This window comes from Rattus norvegicus, chromosome 6, assembly GCF_021556685.1.
Source record: "Rattus norvegicus strain SHRSP/BbbUtx chromosome 6, alternate assembly SHRSP_T2T, whole genome shotgun sequence".
NCBI classification, from domain to species: domain Eukaryota; kingdom Metazoa; phylum Chordata; class Mammalia; order Rodentia; family Muridae; genus Rattus; species Rattus norvegicus.
In genome coordinates, this window is record NC_141539.1 from 48,372,501 (window position 1) to 48,396,765 (window position 24,265).

The following is a 24,265-nucleotide window of genomic DNA, read 5'->3' on the forward strand; positions in this document are numbered from 1 at the left end:
GTAATGCCAAGAATAAAATACACGCCAGGAATGAGGGTGTAGCTCAGTCGGTAGAGTGCTTGCCTAATGTTCACAGAGCTTTGGGCTCTGTCCTCAGCACCTCAGAGACCAGGCATGGAGCACATACCTGTAATCCCAGCACTCAGGAGACAGAAGCAGGGAGTCTAAAGTTCAAAGTCATCCCTGGCCATCTAGTTAAGTTTGAAGCAAACATGGACTACGTGAGACTACATCTTTCTAAAAAACAAAAACACTAAAGTAAATGTTTTTAGGGGTTAACGTGCATGCCTCTCCCAACGAATACATAAGTTAGATAGGAGAGAAAAACAGACATACAGATGTTCTGAACCTTGGTACCTTAGGGTGTGACCTTAGAGACGGTCTAAGAAGGTCACCCAGGTAAGATGAGGTCATTAGGTTGGGCACTGAGTGACTGAGAGGAATAAAAAGTGAACAACACTGAGGATACTGTATGAGCATGCCATCATAGTCTGACTGGGCGTCTACAGGCATGGCTACCCAACCCAAGATGCCCAGAGAGGAGCCTATGGAAGCTGGAGTCTGGCAGAGTGGACCCTGGCTTCAAGGATGAAGAGTGGCTGCCCAGCACATTGGTACAGACTCCCACCATGGAAAAGGAAACACTTCTCTACACTTTTAGTTACAAAGGCCCAAGCAAAAATATACAGTGTATGGTGAGTGTCTGGAGTTTATGGAAAGGAGAATGAGCTTTTTTTTTTTTTTTCCCAGAGCTGGGGACCGAACCCAAGGCCTTGCACTTGCTAGGCAAGCGCTCTACCACTGAGCTAAATCCCCAACCTCAAGAATGAGCTTTTCTTATGAGTACCCAGAGCTGTTGCTGGCCTCCAAGATGGTCCTTGGTATATGCTATGTGATTTGGTTTGTTTATTTGTTTCATTTTCACAATGATGGACAGTCAAAACCAAGAGTTTGATTATTGGACGCTCTGACCTCTTACATTAAAAAAAAAAAAAAAGATCTTCGTGAGTCTTTGATGGGGGAGAAGAGAAGGAAACAGGTTGCTTGTGTCACCCGGGACTGCATGTGATGCTTGGTCCACCTATAAGAACTCTGAAGGCTCATCTTCTAGAGCTAGCATTCAGTCATCAGAGGAAGTTCGAGTCATCATGCACTTGCGAGGATTTTGTCACGCACGGATTGGTACCTGGCAGGCTCCGTCTTTCCTAGGATTTCTGCCACCAACTGTCACTACATCGTTTTCAATTTGCACATCCCCGTCACTGCCAAGCTTGAAGTACCTCTGTGCAACTTGTAATTACAGAAATGCTCCCATGGCCCCTCCCCAAGTCCCCAGAGGCTAAATTTGCACATGTTGACAAAGTAATTCCTTGATTTTGTTTTCCAACGAGCACTATTGTAAACAGCCAGTCAGTGTCAGAAACAAGCAGTGCTTCCTTCTCCACAGCTTAATTGTTCTCTTCATTTCCAGGTTCTTCATCTTCTATGAAACATGGCGCTCTCCTGTGTCTTGTATGTAAATAGAGTCATGAGAACATTAAGGTTGTTTAAAAGCTCAAGACAAATGACACATGGAGGTTTCTTGGGTTCTCCCTGGGGGTCCTGCTGTTGGTCCCCAGAAAATATAAAATAGGGGATCAAAGACAGAAAGGAGCCATGGGGCATTCTGGAAATGTTGTCAGGGTACCCGGGCACTGAGCTGCTTCTTCCAATGACCATTTCTTGTTGGCACTTTGACCATCTGCCGTGGTTTCCAGCGCTATAGGGGCAACCTTACACATAGCTGATATGGTCTCTTGGTTATAGTGCACCCCAGTGACCAGACATCATGAAGTCAATACCGGTCTAGCTTTTGTTCAAGTCCCAGGCCACCACCTGGCCCCTGACTGTCCTGTGTCTTTTCAGGTCTTTCTCCTGGATGTTTGTCAGTTTTATTCTTCTGACTTCGACCTTCGGCAGGAGCCAGCCAACACGGAAAAGCACACAAAGGATCCACACCATCCTTGGAAACAACAAACCAGAATCTTTCCGCCAGCCTCCTGCTCAGAGAACCCTGGCTCTCACCTTTTTTCCTTGCATAAACCTTCACAACCCTTCTAAGCGGCATTTTCTGTTTCTCAGGGGCTATTTACCTTGGTTTGCTCCATGCTCCCCTGCACCGATTCCAACCAGAGTGGCCACTATTTTCCTACGATTCAGGTTAGGATGCTGCTCAGTTCTTACTTTTCTTGGATTTTGGAAGCATCTAACAGGGTCACTTGAGCAGCTAGTGCTGGTCTGGCACCTGGTAGGCAAAGAGGAGCAGAGGGGGGTAAGGGGTAGTCTGCTCCAGCGGTACTCTGCCAGTGTCAGTTCCGTCCTCACCCTCTACCCAACATTCAGCCGCCACCTTTCCCCCTCAGTGGTTGGGTTAGGACTCACACCTACACCATGCACTATCCCTCCATCATCTTAACTCACTTGGTTGTAGGTGGTAGGTGTAGGTGAGAAGGTCTGAAGATGCTTCTCTCGGCAGGCAAGACACATTCCTTCAGGCTGCCTCTTCTGTCTTCTCTGGAGCAGTTAGTGCTCTATCTTCCCTTACATTTTTCTAGCATGTTTAGTGGCTAACACATAGATTAAGCTAGAAGTTGCCATTTTTTTCCTACAAAAGGATAGATCATAGATTTTTTTTCCAGCTTCTGTAGGCCTTGGGGTATCTGTTTCCTCTAGTCAGCTCTGCTGTAGTATGACAGCAGTCATGGTCCCATGTGGGAGTGACTGATGCCATCATTGCAAACCGTAAGGCTGATAGAATCCAGTCTGAGAACAAACCTGTCCATAGAACAAACAAGCTTTGTGCTTTGATAGCTCTCTTTATAAAAAAAAAGCAGAAAATAAATTCATCATATTATTATTGCTTTTTCTAGGATATCAACGTTGACTGTATGTTTGTCTGACTTCCTCTGGTCCTAGAATGAGCCGGGTTTCTTGTGAATGCAGCTTCAATTTGATGAGCATGTTGACACATCACCTCTAAGGACTGGTGTTCCTTTTCAGTCCTGCTCATAGATTCCTTACATGCCAATGGGGCATGCGACAGTGGCTCTCAGAGCTGCTGACTTGGTATTGGACTGTTCATTTTTAAAGGCTGTTTTCTCTCAGAAGGTGGTTTTTTTTTTTTTTTTTTTTTTTTTTGATGTCAACATAAATAGCGTTTGACATTTCACAGTAGCGTTAGCAATAACCACCCAGTGGAGGGTGGGCAGGAGAGGCAGCTGGACGTGTGGAGGAGGCCTGGTTTTGTGGGATCCCATGGTTATTACTCTTAGTGGAATAAGGATTGTGGGAGCAATCACCTCATCTTTGGCTCCATTTAGCGTCCAACAGGGAAGATGTGATCGATCACCTCACGGGCCACAGAAGACTCTCCAGCACTGGGGATGACTACAGTGCATTCCCTGGAGGTGGTCTGACAGGAGTTCTACCACGCGCCGATCTACCTAGTGTGACCCAGTGACCTGCTCTATTGCCGCTCGCTGCCATAGGTGGGCTGTGCCTATGTTCGTCACTGTAAACCAAGGGGAAATCCTGGCAACTCTACCCAGCTCTCTGACAGCGGAAGTAGATAATTTGATCAAAGCAAAGAGGGTCCCAGGTCTGCCTCAGCCGAGGCCCTTTATTTACAGGCAGCTGGCGTCTCGCTCCCACCTCTGGATGAGGCAGAAAAATACCACAATGAACGCACATTTATATGCGTTGCCTGGAGTGTGGAAAATCAGGAGAGAGACTTTCAGAGAGTAAGAACTTACACATTATGCCTCTGCAGTCACTTCAGGCTATTTGGCTAAAACTCCTTCTGTGTATAGGGATATAGGTTGGATTTAACCCCAAAGTAAATCTTTTACATCCAAAATTAAACACCGTGTAGGGCGGAAGAATTTTTTTTTCGGAGATTTTTATACTCTGTAATTTCTTGAAGGAGTTTCATGCCTTATTTTTTTTAGTCACTTCAAAACGTATCGCAAGCTTATGAATTCTACCTTGGATCTCCCATTCCACCATCTGGGACACGAACAGGACTGGAGGAGCCCCAGCGTGACATTTCTGGGTATTTTCTAAGTTGTTTTTTGTTGTTCACTTGGTGAGATATGGAGAGAGCATATGTAGGGTAGTGACTCATCTCCAGGGAAGATTTCTGGGGATGCGATGCCTTCAGTTTGTAGTTTCCCAGTTGTAACCTGCTGAAGCTTTCGCAGAGGAGACCGTCTTTGTTCTGTTTCAGACTTTCAGATGAGTGACCCAAGAGCAGCTTTCTGAGCCCAAGTTCCCCTCTCATTTTGGCTTTGTGTCACTCTCACTGTACCCCCCCCCAATATCCCTGGGCCTTACTCATTAGTATATCACCCCATTCAGGTAGCGGGGGAGCGACAGTCAGCTGAACACAACTCTCAGTTAGCACTGAGGCATTAGGGTGTGTCCAAGTGATTGGATGTTATTAAGTCCGGAAGAACGTGTCAATGAATAGACGGCCACATGTGTCTTAGTGATGGCAAAGGTTAATTCAGGCAGCATAAGCTGTTGATGACAAGGACTAACTTTGTAGGAGATTAAGGCCAGGGATATGTGCTACAGGCTTTGATGTACAGGCATCATTCAGAAACCAGCCTTAATTTACTAAATGGTAAGGGATCCGTGTACCCTGGCTTTAGAGAGTCCATCCTTTATGTTTGGCTTCAAAGCACCAAAGACAGGAAATGTGTTTGAGATGTAGATTTCTTTCACAACAAAATGATAATGTGAGAAGCTTGCACTTCTTCTTAGATTGCAATCGTAAGCATTTATTTTAGACTCATAGCATGGAAAACGGTGAAGTGTGAGAAACTGTCTTGTTTAGTTTAAGACTTTTTACACAGATTTATGTAGAGGTATATGTGCATGTGTGCATGTGTGTATGAGTGTGCACATACATGTGTATATGTGCATGTGTATTTACTTGCCTATGTGGGTGTATGTGTGTGTTAGTGTAGAGAACAACTTGCAGAAGTTGATTTTTTTATTAAGTGGGTTCTAGGAATCGAACGTGGTTGGCAGTATTGACAGCAAGAATCTGCTGGGTCTTCTGAGAGGCCCTGGTTTAACTGCAATCCATTACAATGCTTGTGTTGGTAAAGTTTGTTGTCAACTTGACACAAGCTTGAGTCATCTGTAAAAGGGAGTCTCAGTTGAAGGCTGGCTTGTGCGCAGGTCTATGGAATATTTTCCCCAATTAATGACTGATGTGGGAGGAGTCAGCCTGCTGTGGGCAGTGTCATCCATGGAAGAGTCATGGAGAGAATAAGAAGGCAGGCTGAACAAGCCACAGGGAGCAAGACAATTAGTAGCATCCTCCATGGCCTCTGTGTCAGCTCCTGCTTTGAATCTTTGTCCTGATTTCCCTCCTTAATGGTCTATGACATACAAGTGTAATCCAAATAAACCCTTTTCTCTCTGTGTTGCTTTTGGTCAGAATGTTTTATCACAGTGGTAGAAAGCAAACTAGGACAATGTTCTTTGTCAGAAGTGTTGATGCTACGTGGTTCAAGAAAAGACTCCAGGATGGACGCAAACATACACTGTAATCCTAGTTTCAAAAATCTATCTTCAATGGCAGGCTGAGTCATATGAAGTGGCTATTTTGTACGTTGAAATTATTTGAAATCAGCAATTCTACATGGTTCAAAATGCCAATGGCACAGGCTCAATGGACAAGAGAAACTACATATGAAATATATATGGGTACGCAGATATGTGCATATGTGCATGTGCACACACGTGGGATTGGGTGACACAGAGACTGACACAGAGAGAGAGGGGGGAGGGGAGAAGGAAGGAGGGAGGGAGAGAGAGACTTAGTAAGCATTCTTAATGGTAACTATGGGAATAGGATTTTATCTTTTCCTCATCTCTATCTCTAGAGTGAGTGCTCCTCCCTTTCCCCTTTGAGTGCTGTACAAGTTCAGCCTTTCACAGTGAGGAGGAGCCTGCAGTGAGAGCGCACTTACACGATGATCTCTTAGTCACTTTAAGGACATCGGGGCTCTGGTTTCCAGAGCCCTTTAGAAATACCCAGATTTGGAGAGAAGTGGGCCGGTTTCCTTTCCTTTCTGGCTAAAGTCTACCTTGTGCACACAAGGATGGGGTACAAGTAGGCATCCAAACCTATCTGTGAATGGTTTCCAAACTGAATGCACGGGGGAGAGATAACTAATCGTTGCTTACCGACATTCTGCAATGCTGCCGATTTCCCCTTAGTGAAACTGATAGGCTTGTTCTCCGAAAAGCAGATGACTGGATTAGATAGCCATAGGACAGGAAGGAGTAAAGAAGGAAAATGAAAAAGCTGCTGGTTTGTTGAGAAGCACCTTCCTAATTCTCCTGAATGGGCACTTAGACTCTTGGGTAAATGCCACACTTTGTATATTGTTAAGGAAATAAATCTAAAAGTTTATTGTATTTGAGTCCATAGATGGTCCAGAATTTCCTAACGCACGTGTATAAGGTTTTATGTATATATGTATGTATGTATGTATGTATGTATGTATGTATGTATGTATGTATATGTGTGTGTGTGTATATCAAAGAACGGAAGCAAGCTGATTGGCTTCAGTTAGCATTTGCCTCATATGGCCATGGAGGGATCTCTTAGCAGTTTGTGATTGGATGCGTATCAATTCACAATGATTGGCAGGGGCTCAACTCTGCACAAGAATGTACTCTTCAGTTAGGCTGCAATTTGCTCATGGACTTAATTAGGTTACAGCTTACTACAGACAGAGGTGGTTTCGGGTCCAATTTTAGTACCCAAGTACCAAACTTTTCAACCTGATATGAATTCCCGAAGGCCTTTTGGGCCCTTTCCTCCACAGGTTTCTGATAAGCATCTTGGCACTCAGGGTAGGTGGCAGTTCTCCACCTGGTCCCCGGATGTGGTTTTGTAGCCTTACAGACTTAAATGTACGGCTGTTGCCGAACACTTCAAGCAACGATCTCCTTGCTTTCCAGTTTGGTAGTGATGTTTAAAATGCTCGGTTTCTCTCTCAATGCCTATTTCCCTTCTGCAGTAGGAGGAGAGAGGAGAACCTCAGCCCTGTGAAGCCCTCAGTTCTCGTTGGGGCAAATGGCTTTTAAAACGTTCCCAAGGGGAGCCATTGATCATCCCGGTTGACAGGATCTGGCCTATTATTTTCATGCTTTGAGCGATGCAGGCTGGCTCCCATGGTTCTCAGCCTCTAAGTAGAGCTGGTGAAATTAACTTGAATGACCTAATTCCCACCTTCCAGTCCACCCCTTCATATGCACTGCGCAAAGGGCAAAACAGAAGGGAAATGGGAAAGATTAACAAGGACTGTGCCAGCCCTTCTAGGAGAAGCCATTGTTTCTCTGCATCTGGGGAGAAAACTACACTATTTGGCAGTGTGGGGGGCCCCCAGGCACCGGCTGGTGCTAATGAGCAATGTGGTTGCTGAGTGGAGCTGTTGCCCTGGACCCGCCCTGTCTACCCTGCTTGACAGGTGCTGAGGGGAGGGGCAGGCCACAGCTGCTGGGGCAGAAATCCCATTATCCTTTGCTGTGCATTGATTCACCCTGTGGGGACATTTCCTCTCTGGCTGTGCTAATTTCCCCGGTCCTGGGAGCACACAGAGTGTGAGGTGAGCGGGGTTGGGCTCAGCCTTGGGTCTGCAGAGGTTTTGTCTGACAGGACACAGGCAACCAGGAAAGGACAAGGTCGGCTTTGCCCCGATATAATTATTTGAGGTACATAGCACATTAAACGACACAATGTACGTTTTGAAAGAGTTGGGTTTTTTTTTCAATTTTTAATTTTTCTTGGTGTGTTTTGCATTCATAGATGGTAATTCTTATTTTAAAACTCGATGTTTTTTGCACAGAAAAATTCAGGAAGGGATCCAACATTTGGAATCTTGGCTCTCTACAACCATCTTTAAATGTTCACTCTCCTCTAAGCTTACTGTCAGGCCTTCTGGGACACTTTGGGAATTAATATACTGATCCTCTTGCCTGGGATGGTGCACACCGGTTTTCTAGTTTGTGTTGAAAGGCAATAATGGGAGTTGAATTTATTATAGTTAAGATTACTGACCATCGTTTGTCTAGGTGTCTGATGCTAGATGCAAGGAAGGCTCACCACCTTTGTGTGAACCAAACTCCGGACTGCATGATTAAGCAAGCATCTTAAACGTAGTATAAGTTATCTCCCCAGCCTCCTTTTGGGTAAATTTCAAACCATGTTTAAATATCTGACCAATCAGCCCAGTTCTCCAATTGCCGTGATTTCTTTTAGCTTACATGTGTTTGCTTCTGATAGGGGAATTTAGCAGGGATTTACTTCAGAAAGGACACTATTCATAGATTGCTTTTGTTTTCTAGCTGCATTGTGCTGTTTCTGTGTGAGCTCGATCCCCCTCAGCATTGTGTAACCTCCTTCCTGAAGAAATGGGAGGAGAGGCAGCTCTGAGACTTGAGGTGGTATTGAGTTGACTCACTTAGAGTTCTCTGGAGACAATGTATTTAACCATCTGAACCGTTTATTAAATGATTAAACCAGGAAAGGTAGAAGACAAACTGGAGACAAGATGAGGAAGTCAGAGTGTGTGTGCGTGCTTGCGTGTGTGTTCCTATGTGAACCTACCCATACATCTTTGTGTGTGTTTTTATGTGCACACATGCATGCATGTTTGTTAGTGTACATGTGTTCCTATGTGCAAACATGCATGCATGTGTGTGTGTATAAGGGAGAGAGAGAAAGAGAGAAGGAGGAGGAGAGAAAAACAGAGACAAAGGCAGAGAGATAGAAAGAATACATACGTATATATACACACATATATACACATACATACTCCTATGGAAGTCAATGTTGAGTATCTTTATTTCTCTACATTATTTTATTATTATTGTTATTGTTATTATTATTATTTTGAGATAGGGTCTCTCATTAAACCTAGAACTCACTGAATTTCCTAAACCGGTTGGCCAGCAGGCCCCAGGATCCTGCTGTGTCTTCCTCTTTAGTGCTGGGATTACAGATCACTGTGCCTTGTGTTTTACATGGTGCAATGGATCCAAACATAGGTTCTCAGGCTTGAATGTCAAGTACTTCACTGACTGAGTCAGATGCAAGCCTCCTGTTTTATTTTTATTTCTTTATTTTGAGACAACATCTCATGTATCCCAGGCTGGCCTTGAAATCACTATGTAGCCAAGAGGATGGCTTTGAACTCTGCTGAACCTCCTGCCTTTGCCTTTCTAATGCTGGGGTGAGAGGAATGTGCTACCATATCCAGTATCTCTAGTGCTTGATCGAACCCAGAGCTTTGTGTATGCCTGGCAAGCACTTTTAAACTTATATTTAAATTCTTTTTTGACATTTTAAGGAGAGATGAAATCTACAGATTGAAAGAATATTCTAGGTCCCAGAGCATAACTACTCTAACAAAAGTTACTGGAGACAATTCTATGACAGTTGTCTGGGGTGGCATGTGTGCACATGGCAGTGGTGGTGGGGTGGTCGGGAGAAAAAAACAGGGCATCCCCAGACCTTTGCACAGCTCTCATTGGGAGGCAATGCCAGTTCTTAGAGCAAGAATTGCAACCCACAATATTTACATGCAGTCTAGCTGCTATCCAAGTGCAGACACAGCAGCTCCAAGAACGGAGAGAGCAAGCTCAGCCCTAGAACTTCCAGAAATACAAAGAGAAAACAAAACCAACAAGCCAGGCAAACAAACACAAAACAAAGAAACAAAACCAGTTCTGGAGGGAATAAACGTCAGGCAAGGAGGAATTTGAGGTTCCTTCCATCAAGAGGAAGGGAGAGAAAAGACAAGGGGCCAGGATAGAGGGTAAGAAGAGGGGGATGAGGGAAGGAAGGAAGGAAGGAAGGAAGGGAGGGAGGAAGGAAGGGAGGGAGGAAGGAGAGCAGAGAACACAGGGGAAGGATTGGTGGTGACATTGAATTCCCTAGAGGAGATGTGGCAGGCAGAGACTGTTATGTAAATGCTATAAAACATGTAAGAATAATAACGAACAAACATACACACAGAAAACCCCTCAGAACTTCAATGGTGTGAGATGGGCATATTTAAGAAACACATCTAAACCAAGAGAATCTGAAAGTAGTGATGGGGAGCAAATGAAATGAGAAGCCGTGAAGCTCACATTCTATGAGGTTTTGAAAATATGAAAGTACTGGAGCTAGAGTGTGGCTGAGCAGATAAAAGCTCTGGCTGGCCAAGCCCGATGACCTGGGTTCAATCCTTACATACAAATCTGGATGCACTGGTTTTTAATCTGTAACCCCAGCAGTGCTGTGACAAGGAAGGTGGAGACAGGAGAATTGACTAGAGTCTCATGGACCAGTCAGCCTGGAACATAGCACAGATGAGATATTCTTTGACTCAGCAAGGTGGAAAGTGAGAAGGACTGCTCAAAATTGTCCTCTGATCTACACACACACATACACACACACACACACACACACACACACACAAATACACACACAAATACACACACACAAACACACACACAAATACACACACACAAACACACACAAACACACACACAAACACACACACAAACACACACACATAAACACACACAAATACACACACACAAACACACACATACACACAAACACACACACAAACACAAGCACACACACATACACACATACACACACAAATACACACACACACACAAACACAAGTGCACACACACACACACACACATACACACACACACTGGCATAAGTGCCTTGCCTCCCTATACTAATTTAAAAAGTACTAAATGGAAATTATCACCACACCATGGCGAAATGTACCACACAAGTTAACATGGCAACATCAGCTAAATAACTTGTATACACGTAAAACACAACCAAAAAAGAAACTTACTCTTCTACTGTCTCATCCATCCATCCATCCATCCATCCATCCATCCATCCATCCATCCATCCATCCATCTAACTTTTTTTTTTTTTTTTGGTACAGAGGCTCTTACTATGTACCTTGAGTAGAACTTAAACTGATGATACTTATGTCTCAGCCTGAGTGCTAGGATGACCATTATATGCCACCATGCCCAATTACAGGTACATTTTAATTGAGTCTCTCAGTGTGCATTGTGGCAAATGAAAGCAACCTAACTGTCCATCAAAAGAGCAACGGATAATACAAATTTGGTGTATGCATGAATATGAATATTATTCATATGGATACTGAGTAATCCATTTCTCAGTCTCCAGCTGTTCCAACTTGCTCAAAATCAGCATATCCTTTTAAGTGCAATTAAGGGCAGAGTTCACTCACATTCCTTCTAGGATTCCTACAATGACATTGGAGGTGGAGAGGGAGGGGATCATACTTCTTCTGCACCTTGTCCTTTCCAGAGACCTGGGAATCCATACCAGACAGTTCTCAGACCCAGGAGTGTTGATGTTTCAGAATCAGAGATGATCAGGATCACAGAGTGAGCATTGCCTAGTACCAAGGGCAGTGCAATGGAGAAGAGATACACAGATCCATATGGTGGCAGGTCCTAAGGCATGAGGGCAGCAGAAGAAGGAGGAATGTTGACTACTGACACTGTTTGAGCCCCTGGGACAGGGCTGAGACCTCCTGAGAACGGAAACAGAGGAGGTCTGAGAAGAAAGCTTGCTAACTATAGAGAAAGATAAGAATATTTCTCTGGCCATGCACTGACAGCTGACTCCTGGGGCTCACACGAGGCTGTAACAGAATAGTCAGAGTTTGGGAAGACATACACAAAATGCAAATACACAAATAACAAATACACAAAACAAAACGACAAAGTACAACAAAACCTCTCAGTCATTCTGTCAAAAGGATTATGTGGTTCTTCAAGTGGTTACACGTCGGAATATTGACTTAAAGTGGGTCCTTATCTCAGAAGGATGGTCCCTTCAGGAATTTTAGAATTCTTCTTGGAATGGAAAAGACAAAAGTTCCTTTCCTCTGGACTTAGAAGAAGATTGTTCCTTTGCCTAGCTTACTACTCTTGTCATGTCAGCAACCAAAGGTACACACCCACAAAACACATCTGGCTCTATGTACTTGGTGCATATATAAATCTCAATTCTTGCTGCTTATTACAAAAGCTGATGCTTCTTCAGATAGCTTTTAATTGCATGGTGAATGTTTAGCCTGGAAGCAGACACTTGAAAGCTCTGCTCAATCTACTGTTGTTGTGTTTAAGGGATTTTAAATTTGGAGGTTCTAGAATTGTACTCACTTTTAGGACATTTGAATCTGGAAGCTAGTGTTACAGCATCTATTCTAGTCTGGATGTAACCATCTTTGTGACTTGAATATGAAATGTCTTCCATGGATTCATGTGTTTGAATACCTGGTCCTCAGCTGGTGGTGCTCTTTTAGAAGACTATGACTTGATGATTTCCTGGGGTTGGGCTTAAGTTTAGAAGTTTGATAGGCAAGCCCGACATCCAGTCTCTTCTCTGCTTCCTAACCATGGATGCAGAGTGACGGTCTAATCCCATTCTTTCCCTGTCATGATGTACTGTAGTCCTTCAAACTTATAACCCATAACAAGCCCTTCCTTCTTTACACTGTTTCTTGTCAGGAATTTGGTCACAGAACAAAGAAAGTAACTGGTATTTCATCTAGTGACAAGCTACCATGAATAGTCAAAACAAAAATTAGTGCAATGTCCCCTCACCCCCTTTGTGATGCCACCATCCTAGTATTTAGCACATGGTCATTGCCATGATGGTTCATGTCTTCAGGGATTGACCTAGCTGGGGTGATGGGAAATGAAGAACTGGCAGAGATGTACAGAAAAGCTGAGATTTGGTGGGGTGTGCCTTCGATGGAGATGTACCAGTGGCAGTTTGGAAACTGTACATTTATTTTATATATCTAAATGAAGGAGGTGGGCTATTGTATACAGCCAAGTAAAGAAGCAGGTTTGGTGGATCTCTATAAGGGGTCTCCGTAGGGGATCAGTTTCAGGTTGTAGTCATCTGGGAAGAGAAAGTTAATAGTTTTTATACCTAAGATAGACACTGACCAGTTGTTCCCACTGACCAATTGTTTCCAAACACTCATAGATACTGATCAATCATTCCCAAATACCATAGACGGACCAGAGTCATTGCCATTCCACTGAGCCTTCCCCAGGGAAAGCCTCACCATTTCTGTGGGTCTGAGGCACTGGGTCCTTGCCATGGCTATGCTCATATCAACAATGCATACACACATTTGCTCAGGACTTCAATTACACCCCACAGGGAATGCTCTTATGAAGTTGTAGCCCTGTAGTGAATATTAACTGTACAGTCTGCTGTGCCTCTTAGTTTCCAGCCAGCCTGCATACTCATCAGGAGCTTCCAATGGTAGCAAGAGCGACATATTTTGATAAAGAAAATGAGTAGTTGAAACCTGGGCCCCAAGTCAGCCACTGATGTGAAGAGTATCAGTGTTCAAGCTCTTAACTCAGGCCTAGATGTCAATCGTCCTGGGGGGGCTACTCTGAGATTTTCTGTTCCTGGGAGACTCTCTTTAGTACAATTCCCTTTGTCTAGATCACTGTCCAGCTAGCCCACAGGGATGAGAGTTTGACAATGCTCAACTCCCAGGTAAAAAGTGCTGCTCACGTTAGATCCCACCTGGGAAGAGGCAGACTTTAATCTTTCAGTCATTTGAGCTGGAGTTCAAGTCTGCCAGGAAATCTCAAAGGCAAATTAGCATAAGGAACATACAATAGTAACAGGAAGTTTGAGTGTTTTATTTCAGAGCCCAAGTTTCTCTAGGGAAGAGGGTCTGAATTAAAGAACTTTCCCAGAAGAGAGCTAAAAATCAACTTCAGACAAAGAAGTGGTGGAGGCAAGGTCAGAGGCAGCAGCATCATTTACATGAAGCAAGTGAGCCTCATCTGGGGACTGTGGGCTTCCCAGGAACAGGCTGGAGAGTGAAAAATCCTGGTGAGAGTATGTCAGGAAGGAATAGTGTAGGACCACAGACAGAAAGGTAGCCAATCGAAAGAACTTGGCATAGCATAGGATGGCAAGGGACAGCTCCATGGCATGGAACCCTCTGCTAGTTCAAGTGCTCAATGGGTGCTTATACGAAAAGGCCTTGTCCAAGAATAGAAGGGTGTGCATGTGTATGTATGTTCGTAGACACATAGGTATGGCTGTGTGTATTCTGGGGCTGGGTATCATCCGTCAATGATCCCTACTTTATATATTGAGACAAGGTTTCTCATTGAATGTGAGGCTTGCCAATTTTGAGTTGTTTAGCTAGATATTTTGCTCCAGGAGATTCTGTCTCTGCCTCCTGGGATTACAGGCAGTCTACTGGGATTATAGGCAGTCTACTGGGATTACAGGCAGTCTACTGGGATTACAGGCAGTCTACTGGGATTATAGGCAGTCTACTGGGATTACAGGCAGTCTACTGGGATTACAGGCAGTCTACTGGGATTATAGGCAGTCTACTGGGATTACAGGCAGTCTACTGGGATTACAGGCAGTCTACTGGGATTATAGGCAGTCTACTGGGATTACAGGCAGTCTACTGGGATTATAGGCAGTCTACTACATTTGTTCAACTTCTATGTGGGTTCTAGGGATTGGAACTCCCCAGGCTTGCACGGGAAGCACTGAGCCTTCTCCCTGTCCCATTAGTAGACTTTCATAGAATATATTCATTAAATTCTCAGGAAAAGTTTGAGTTGGAAGCTGTGAGAGATAGGTGGGTTTTAATCCATTGCCTAGTATATTTAAACAAATCTAAATAATATCCCTAGTGAAATTTCAAGGTGCCTTCTGGAATCTATACCTCCCAGCAACTTGACTGATGGTATCGTAGAAAGCATTAAAAGCCACATTTATTAAGTTTGGGGATTATAAAGATGGAATGGATAGACCTAGGATTTATTATGATAGTCTTATTCAATGTTTAAAATCAGATAGGTTAAATCCAGATTGAATTATGTTGCTGTGTTGTGCTTTTAATTTAATGGTATAACATAAAATTTATCATTTACTGTGATCTTGTTTATTATCTCAAAAGATTGGTTACTAGCTAAGTGTCCAAGAATTAGGGAGTAGTTAAACACAGAGTGATTTATTTTGCCAAAGAATATTTAATGTCACAGGGAGACACAGTGCTAAGGTTACAGTGCCAACACTTTCACATGAAGTCCCTCTGGGACAGAGGGTCAGTGTGTGTGTCTGTACAGCGAAAGGCCTTGTCCTTTTGCTTGTGGCACCATACTTGTTATGGCTTCAGTTGGAGAGATTTAAGGCCTCTGTGGAGTTGTGATCCATAGACGGAGTTGTTCTGCTGTGTGTGTGGAGCTTGGTGAGAAATATGGCCTTTGTCTGGTGTCCGTAGCCCATCTCTCCTAGGCTGCTTCCTTCTACAGATTGTGTGCATCTGAACAATTTTAATGTTTATTTACCAGAGCGCTGTACTTGGCTATTTGCAGTGTTTTCATTTTGTGTTTTTAATCTTCAATACTTGGTGCAACAGAAACTGCAAAGATGTGTCACTGTGTGTACGAGATGGATTTTGTATGGCAATAGATTCTAGTTTAAAAACAAACCAAAGAAAGCAAAACAAAACAAAAGGATGAAGTAATTACAAAATCTTAGAAAGTCTCCAAATGACTTTAACTTTTCACTTTAAGTGACGGACCAACCCAGAGGTTGCTGGGATGACTCAGTGGATAGAGGCAGTTGCCCCAAAGCCTGACCCCCTGAGCTCCATACTGAGAGCCCACATGATGGAAGGAGAGAGCTGACTCACAACTTGCTCTCTGACCTCCACATGTATGCCCTGGCATGTGCATGCCCACAGATATAAAACATATTAGAAATGTAAAAATTATATTAAAAGACTGAAGAACTGAAAGCTTTATTTTCTTTCTTTTGTCCAACTTCTTCATGTGTACATGTGCACACACCTGTTTGTGTGCATATACATTAAATGTGTGTGTGTGTGTGTGTGTGTGTGTGTGTGTGCGTGCACATATCAGAGTGTGTAAGCAAGCATACCCACATGTACAGAACGTTTTGGCTAGGTTGGCTATCCAGCAAGCTCTTGGGATCCTTATGCCTCCATCCACAATGCTGGGTTTTCCATACACAGGCACAGCATGTGCAAAACTCAGATCCCTTTGGAGCAACTGCCTTTATCCACTGAGTCATCGCAGCGGCCTCTGGAGGTCCTCAGGTCCTCAAGCACTCCTACAGAGTCATCTTCTCAGCCCTTCTTTTTATACTCTAAATATGTGTGTTTTTTTTAATGTGAACAGTAGTTTTTTTAATAATAAAAGTAATTTTTTCTTTTGTTGAGACAGGTTCATTTCATGTTGACTGTGTTGGTCCTGGACTCCAGAGTTCAAATGATCCTCTCAACTCAGCCTCCTGGGCAACTGGGGCTATTAGTGAAATTGTTATGGTGGGAGCCTGGGCTCTGAAAATGCTAACAAGCTAAGCTCATTCACCTGTGCTCTGACATCAATTAAATAGACAGACAATAGTAGAAAGCAGAGAAAGGGCATTATTTAATGCGACCACATCAGGGAGGGGAACATACAAGAAGGCTTAATGACCTCCACCAAGTTCATGTTTTAGCTTGGGTTTAGAGGGCAAGAAGTATGAATAATTAAGAAGTCCTGGCCAAGGTGTGGTCAACATTGTCTAGGCTCTAGTTTTTCTTGCAAAATGGTCCGACAAGTTGTCCTGTTTTCGAAATGTCTTTCTGGGAGACAGGTTCTTCCTCTGGCTCGCATCAGACTTTTAACCTGTTCCTCCTTGTGGGTGGGGAACTCGAGATTCTTGAGGTCTATTGTCTTAATATGTGAAGGAAGGGATACAGAAGCGTCTTTAGACTATTTTCATTCCTTCCAGGATGGGTACAGGACCACACGTCCCCGCCTTGTCTACTAGGGGAATTTATTTTTTTAAGATATTCAAGACATACATGAATTTATACAAAGATTAAGAAGCAAACCCCCTTTTGCACAGGGATCCTTGGCGGCTACTTTACTGCTTGATGGGTGTGGTATCCATCTATTGTGAGATGATGAGACTGGAGCTTGGATTACTGACCATGGCTTCTATTGCTGCTGCTGTTGGAGTTCCATGATTTCACTAATGACATCCTGTACTGACATGACTTACGGTACTCTCCAGGAAACTATGATAAAATGGGTCAATGCCAGGTGAGTTGCCACGATGATGCTGAGTGGTGCTGCCTCTTTAATCACATTTCAATCTAAACAAAACCATGCTTGCCCGACTTGTGTTGCTCTCAAGTATGCCAGCCTTCTATGGAACTTCATTTTAGTCACCATATTGTTTTAGATGACATTAACCAGTGCTTGAATTAATTTCAAGTGTGTTTTTCAAGCTGTCTATACGAAGTTCTGTAGTGTTGTATTATTTTATTAGGTTTTGGCACTGTATAGAATTTATCTTTCCCCACGTTTATGTGATTTGATAGATTTAATATTTAAGTATTTCAAATGATACTTCAAATTTAAAACATGTAGCACAGAGCTTGCTTGAAAACCACCTGCTATATCATATGTCGTAGTGCATGCAATTTGACTTTCTCTACAGTAAAAAGAGACAATGTGGCAGTTTGACTGAAATTGCTACCTATAGGATCAGGTATTTGAGTACTTGGTCCTTAGTTGGTGAAACTGTTCAGAAAGAGTTAGGTGGTGTGGCCTTGTTGGAGGAAGTATGTCATTAGGGGTGGGCTTTGAGGTTTCAAATGTCCATGCCATTTCCAGACCCCATTTCCGTCTCACTGTCTCTCTCTGTCTCTGTCTCTCTGTCTGTCTCTGTCTCTCTCTCTGTCTCTCTCTCTGTCTCTCCCTCTCTCTCTCTGTATGTGTGTATGTCTCTCTGTCTCATGCTTGTGTGTCTCAAGATGTAAACTCTTAGCTACTGCCTTCCTGCCTGCTGTTATATTCCCTACCATGGTAGTCATGGACTCTAACCCTCTAGAATTCTGAATCCCAAATGGTTTCTTCAGTAAATTGTCCTGGTCATGATGGTTGAGATATCTCTGATATACACTTTTTTTTTTTTTCGGAGCTGGGGACCGAACCCAGGGCCTTGCGCTTCCTAGGTAAGCGCTCTACCACTGAGCTAAATCCCCAGCCCCTGATATACACTTTTAACATAGGATACTTTCCCAAGAATGAGCAAAACAGATGCACAGGCCAAGGGTCTGAAATTAGTGACCAAATGAATACCCCCTGGAAATAACTTTTAAGACCCATAATTTATTCTAGTTAATGGTTTCAGTAAATTTCCATCTCTTATGATAGGGAGGCATGGTGGTAGAAGTCTATGGCTTCAGGGCTGTTCTATGAAGCTTCTCATATGATATCAGGACAGAATGTAGGCTAGGACTCTAAGTTGGATCAGTTGTAACCCTCAAAGATTCCACCCATACCAGCCAACCAGCCAGGTCTTACTCCCTAAACACTTTGCAGTCTCCCATAACAGTACCACCAGATGGAGACCTGGTTTTTAAAGGCAAGAACCTGTGGGGGATATTTCACAGTCAAACCTCAACAGGTAGCTGTGGGTAGAAACAAGCATCAGAGCGGGCACACTTGTGCAACTGGTAACTCAGTAGAGTTATTGTCTAGCATGCAGGAAAGCCTGGATTTAGTCCCAGCAGCACGTAAAGCTGGCTATGGTGGTGTATACCTGTAATCTCAGCTCTTGGGAGGTAGGGACAGGAGGTCAGATACACAAGGGTACACTCAGCTACAGAGACAGTTCTGAGATATAAGAGATCCTGTTTCCAAAAAAGTAAAACAAACAAACAAACAAACAAACAAACAAAACAAAACAAAACAAAACAAAAAACCCCAAACACCTTAAGAAGCAACATCATTCTGCAAAGGAAATAGGATGCAGGGGCATCCTGCAGTGGAGTGGACCTTGGACAACCTGGTCCTGATTCTTGCATCTTCAACCATCCTCTTGTTTCCTGCAGGCTTCAGACTGGTACCCACTATGTCTGCTTTTTGTTGAATTGATGTATCATTTAATTTTTCACCAATTGTGTCAACAAGAAAATAGAGCATTCACTTGTAGCTCTTGTTCACAATACACAAAAACACAGCAGAGCATGGGAAATGAATGTCACACATCAGAGGAAGGCCCTTCCCTGACCCAGCTCTACTCTGTAGTCTTATGTCACAAGCTAGTTTTGAAGTAGCCATTACCAAGCCTCTTGGGAAATATATCTCCCTTTTATTATGTGTGAATTAGATTTAGAATATTCAAAAAGCCAAAATAGTCTCAGAATCAGAGAACAAGGCAACACTGCTCTGTCTCCTTGCTGCCAAAGGAATGACTTTAACACATAGGTTTTATCTGAAAGGGAATTTTAGTATTTTTGTTGTTTTTTTTTTTTATATTCAAGATGATATCATAAGGATTTAGAATTTCTGGGAACATATTTTGAGATTTTTAAGATTTATTTTTATTTGTGTGTGTGTGTGTGTGTGTGTGTGTGTGTGTGTGTGTATGTGTGTGTAAAAACCAAAAGAAGGCATAAGATAACCCTACAGCTTGTGTTACATGCAGTTGTGAGCTGTCTAACATGGGTTCTGGGAACTGAACTTGGATCCTCTTGAAGAGCAGCAAGTACCTCTAACCACTAGGCCATCTCTCCAGCCCCCAAACTTTTAAAAGGTAAAAGTCTTCCCAGTCTTCCCATAGGTAGAACTGCTGTTTAGGTATGTTGATAGCTAGATGGATTGATAGGTGCACACTCACATATGTCGTGGGCTGTGTAAATATAGTATAATTTTCTTTCATTTCTATACTTCCAATATAATTATTGTTAGAAAAGTATTCACAATATTTTAAATATAACTGTATATCTCATTTGCTAAACCTCATTTTACCAACAGTATGATATTAAATTATTTATTCTTAGTAGTTATTGTTTTAAAATAAAAATAAATCCCTTTTTGGTGAAAACTGATACGCTTTTGCCTCTTCTACCTATAGAAGCACCATGCATTGATATGAAGGATTCCCCAGATCAACTTGCTGTATTAAAAATAAAATGGCAGACTCTGGCCACCCATCAGCTTTATGCTCACCCTCTCTCATACTAACCCAGAAAGAGTTCACAAATGAGCTACCACTATGATCACAGTCTGGGCTGAGAGTGAAGCTGTCCTCCTGGGTTACCTGTTTTTTTGAAAAATGCATACCCAAAATGTGGCTAGAGGTGACTATCAGGCAAGGGGAAAGCATGTCTGTGTTCTAGTGGTCATGGCAATAGTGGTCATGGCAATAGACCCGCTGAGGAGAGCAGTGGAAGCAGAGAGTAGGTGTAGGGGACTAACGTATATGTGAAAAATCAGCCACAAAACTGTTGCCTTCAAATTAGGCACATAGAATCTATTCTTGCTTTGCAAAGTACATTTTCTTCATATATATTGTAGAAAACCTTGCAACATAGAAGGTGGGTCTATACAAATATAGTGGGTATGGATTTTCAACGCCGATTTTAAGGAATGAATAAACTACCTCGAATTCATAAATGTAAGTCGCTCACTTGAAAGCAGAGTAGATGGACATGTGGATGGGTGCATAGATCCACTGATGGCCACTTGCTGTCTAGACCTCCTGTCGGGGTGAGCCAGGACTCCACCTCCTTGGACCTCTGGGCTTCTCTCTGTAATAAGCTCTGTCTTTACTAGTCCAGGGACACAAATTTAGTCTCAGAGCTGTTTGCAGACAGACTTTAAAAAGCTGTCCCAGGAATATATTTCTGCCAATAGTTTTGTATGACAAGCCCAGGATGAGAAAATCGCTCTATTCTTAAAATGCAACTGTTAGTGTATTAGGAAGAGGGAAAGCTGACGACCAGGGAGAGAACTGAGCGGCCACACTGTGGGGGCTCCTAGAAGGGCTGTCTTGGGGCGCAGCAGACAGTGGGACTGGTGCTGCACATAGTGGCCTCCTTCCAGATGATGAAGAACAAAGCTTGCTGCTTGTTTATTTGTTGTATATGATTGTCCCTTTCAGAATAAATAGAGTCCTCAGTAAGGATTGTTCAGGACAGGGGTTACTCAATGAAAGACAGACACATGGAGAATAAGTAATGGTTGGTGAGCTGGGTGGCTAGTGCTTAGTGGGTTGGGTGAAAATTGGCATCTTGCAAAGTCTGAGTATATGTTTAAAAATTTTAAAGGGTACTCAGCAACTTGGCGCTGTCAGTCACCCATGTGGAGAGGAAAATGCAGGTGAAGTGAGCCCTGTATTGTGGGGTGCTGGATCTGTGCCTCACTGTGGCTGTCCAACAGGAGGTGAGACCAGCTCTGCCGAGTCCCAAGCTGGAGGGTTGGCTCGGGACCCAGTGCCTGTGAAGAGTGCTGAGGAGAGGATAATTTATGGTGTGTGCTTTGAGATTCCCTTAAATAGAAAAGCGCAGCCGGTCCCTACTTCCCAGAAGTCTACTGTCTTCCGTGTTTCTTGTTGACTATGTGGAGAAACACAGACCTCAGAAAACTAGCCAGAAGAGCTTTGGGCTCAAAGCATAATACTCAGATGTGGCTGAGACTCATGTCTTCTGTAGAAGCTTGTCTACTGCTTAGGGTGACTGTGAGGCTATAGTTACATCAGGAGCACAAATGTCCTGGGTAGTTATGGAACCTATAGGTCCTCAATAAATAGGACTTCCCTTTCTCACTGTAAGAGTGGCTGCTGTCTCATTCTTTTGTGTGTGTTCCCATGCAAGCATGTGTGTGCATGTGCATGTTTATGCATGTGCACTAGTGTGTGGGTACATGAGTGCACACGCATGTGGAAGTCAGAGATTGGCTGTCCAGCAAGCCAGAGGGAAACGCCTGTGCTCCTCTGTGTCCCTTCTGTGCTAGGACTACAAGCGTACACCACCACTAGGCTTTGGGAGTTGAACTTAGGTCCTCATACATGGACAGCAAGGGCCTTACTGATCTAGCTATCTCCCAGCTCCTTCCCTCTTATCTGAGAGGATATGTTCTAAGACCCCAGTAGATGTCTGAAACCCTAGATAAACCCTAGCCCTATATAAGCTGTTTTCCATGACCCTATGGTTAAACTTAATTTATGAGTCAGGAAAAGTAAGACATTACCAATAGTGGTAAGATCACATTACAGTTATGCTCTATAATAAGAATTCTGTGAATGCAATCTCTCTCTGTCTCTATCTCTGTCTCTCTCTCTGTGTCTCTCTGTCTCTGTCTGTCTGTCTGTCTGTCTCTCTTTCTCTCTCTTTCATGCTTGTAACAAGTTCTTTCCTCTAATGAAGAGATTTTCAATCTCCCTAATGCTGAGACCCTTTAATACAGTTCCTTATGCTGTGGGGACCCTCCCACCATAAAATTGTTGTTGCTGCTGCTTTATGACTATAATGATGTTACTGTTGTGAATTGTAATATAAATATCCGTGCTTTCTAATGGTCTTAGGCAACCCTTGAAAGGGTCATTCCACTCCCAAAGGGAGTTGTGACCCACAGTTTGAGAAACACTGCTCTACCACAGAAAAGCACAGCTGTCCTTTGGGAGTGGAAATTTCGGAAGGCAAATCTGCAGACCAGAGGGGACAACAGAGCTAAGAATATCCACTTAGGAAGCTTGAATCTCACTTAGAATGGGGAATAAAATAATCATAAGAGGTTGTTGGGGGTGGGGGAGGAGCCTAGAGGATGGGGAGGGAGAGGGAAGTGGTGTGAGGAGGGATGAGGGGGACTAGATGACTGTGAAAGTGGGTGGAGGTCTACAACTGACTGGAATGGGGGAGATGGGGGACCATATCAAGGACCAGACAGATACTTAGGATGAGGAAGGCACCTAAGAATCAATGGGGGTGACCTTGACTGTGACATAGTATGTTGGGATGTGGAACCTGAGGAGTCCATCTCTTGTAGCCAGACAGGATCCCCAATGGAGCAATAGAGACACCAACCCACCCACAAAACTTTCAACCCAATGTTTATCTTGTCTGCAGGAAGTGCAGGCATGGGGTAAGGAGCAGAGACTGATGGAACAGCCAACCAATAACCAGCCCAACTTGGGACCCATGCCATGTGTAAGCACCAATCCCTAACACTAATGATACTCTGTTAGGCTTGCAGACAGGAGCATGTTGTCCTCTGAGGGGCTCCTCCCAACAGCTGATTGAGACACGAACACACAGCCACAGCCAAACAGTGAAGAAGGAGAGGAAGGATTTTGGGCCCTGAAGGGGATGGGAACTCCACAGGAAGATCAACAAAGTCAGCTGACCTGAATCCTTGGGGCTCTCAGAGTCTGAACCACCAACCACTAACAACAAGCAGTGTACACAGGCTGGACCTAGGCCTCCCCGCTCATGTGTGTCAGATGTGCAGCTTGGTCTAAGCGTGAGTCCCAAGCAACTGGAAATGGGCCTATCCCAGTGGCTGTTGCCTGTGTGTGGGATGTATTTTACTGGCTAGGCTGCCTTGTCAGGCTTGGGGGTTGAGGTGCCTGACCTTACAGAGACTTGAAATGCCAAATTAGGGGTGGATGGCTGGGGGACCTGCCCACTCAGGTGGATAGGGATCTGGGAGGGGTTGTGGAGGGGGGTGACCCCAAGGGTGAGCAGGATGTAAAGTAAATAAGCAAAATAAAATGAAATAAAATAAAATAAAGGGGTTGGGGATTTAGCTCAGTGGTAGAGCGCTTGCCTAGCAAGCACAAGGCCCTGGGTTCGGTTCTCAGCTCCGAAAAAAAAAATCTTCTCATAAACCCCAGGCAATAATTCACTTCGCCATACACTTTAAATGATGGCATATATACAATTTTAATTCTAAACTGAGCATTGCATCAAATCTTAATGTTGAATACTGAAATTGATTAATTCCTCAGAATACACTACAGAGATATTACAAAGGCCAAGTGAATATCTGATAGCCAAGAATGCACAGTAGATCAACATTCCCATGGTGGTTTGCATGTAAAGTGTGCTCTACTGGCTCATGTGCTTATACATTTGGTCCTTGACTAGTGTCACTGTTCGCCAAGGTTGTAGAAGCTTTAGGAAGTGGAGCCTTGTTGGAAGAAGTGAGTTATTAGGTACAGGCCTCTCTGCTTCCTTACTGTAAAGGTAATTTGACCAGCTACTCCATGCTTCCATTGCTGAGATTTCCCCTCCAGGATGGACGGACTATCACCATTTAAACTGTGGTA

At 43.6% G+C, this 24,265-nt stretch overlaps 1 protein-coding gene across 7 annotated transcripts in view; it reads left to right on the forward strand.

Moving 5' to 3' along the window:
• LOC102557053 (uncharacterized) overlaps positions 1–24,265 on the forward strand; it is a 177,811-nt gene that overhangs the window by 101,586 nt on the left and 51,960 nt on the right. For 3 of the 7 annotated variants that reach the window (XR_015622307.1, XR_015622308.1, XM_087554933.1), the window contains 3 exons: positions 1,906–2,199; positions 17,051–17,247; positions 23,183–24,262. Coding sequence is in view for 3 of the 7 variants with exons in the window: in XM_087554933.1 (XP_087411059.1) it covers positions 1,906–2,199; positions 17,051–17,171 (415 nt within the window). In the remaining 4 variants the exon portion in view is untranslated. Of the gene's footprint in view, positions 1–1,905; positions 2,904–17,050; positions 17,271–23,182; positions 24,263–24,265 lie in introns of those variants that run through there. The other 4 variants (XM_087554934.1, XR_015622309.1, XR_015622303.1 and 1 more) reach the window with 4 other exon arrangements.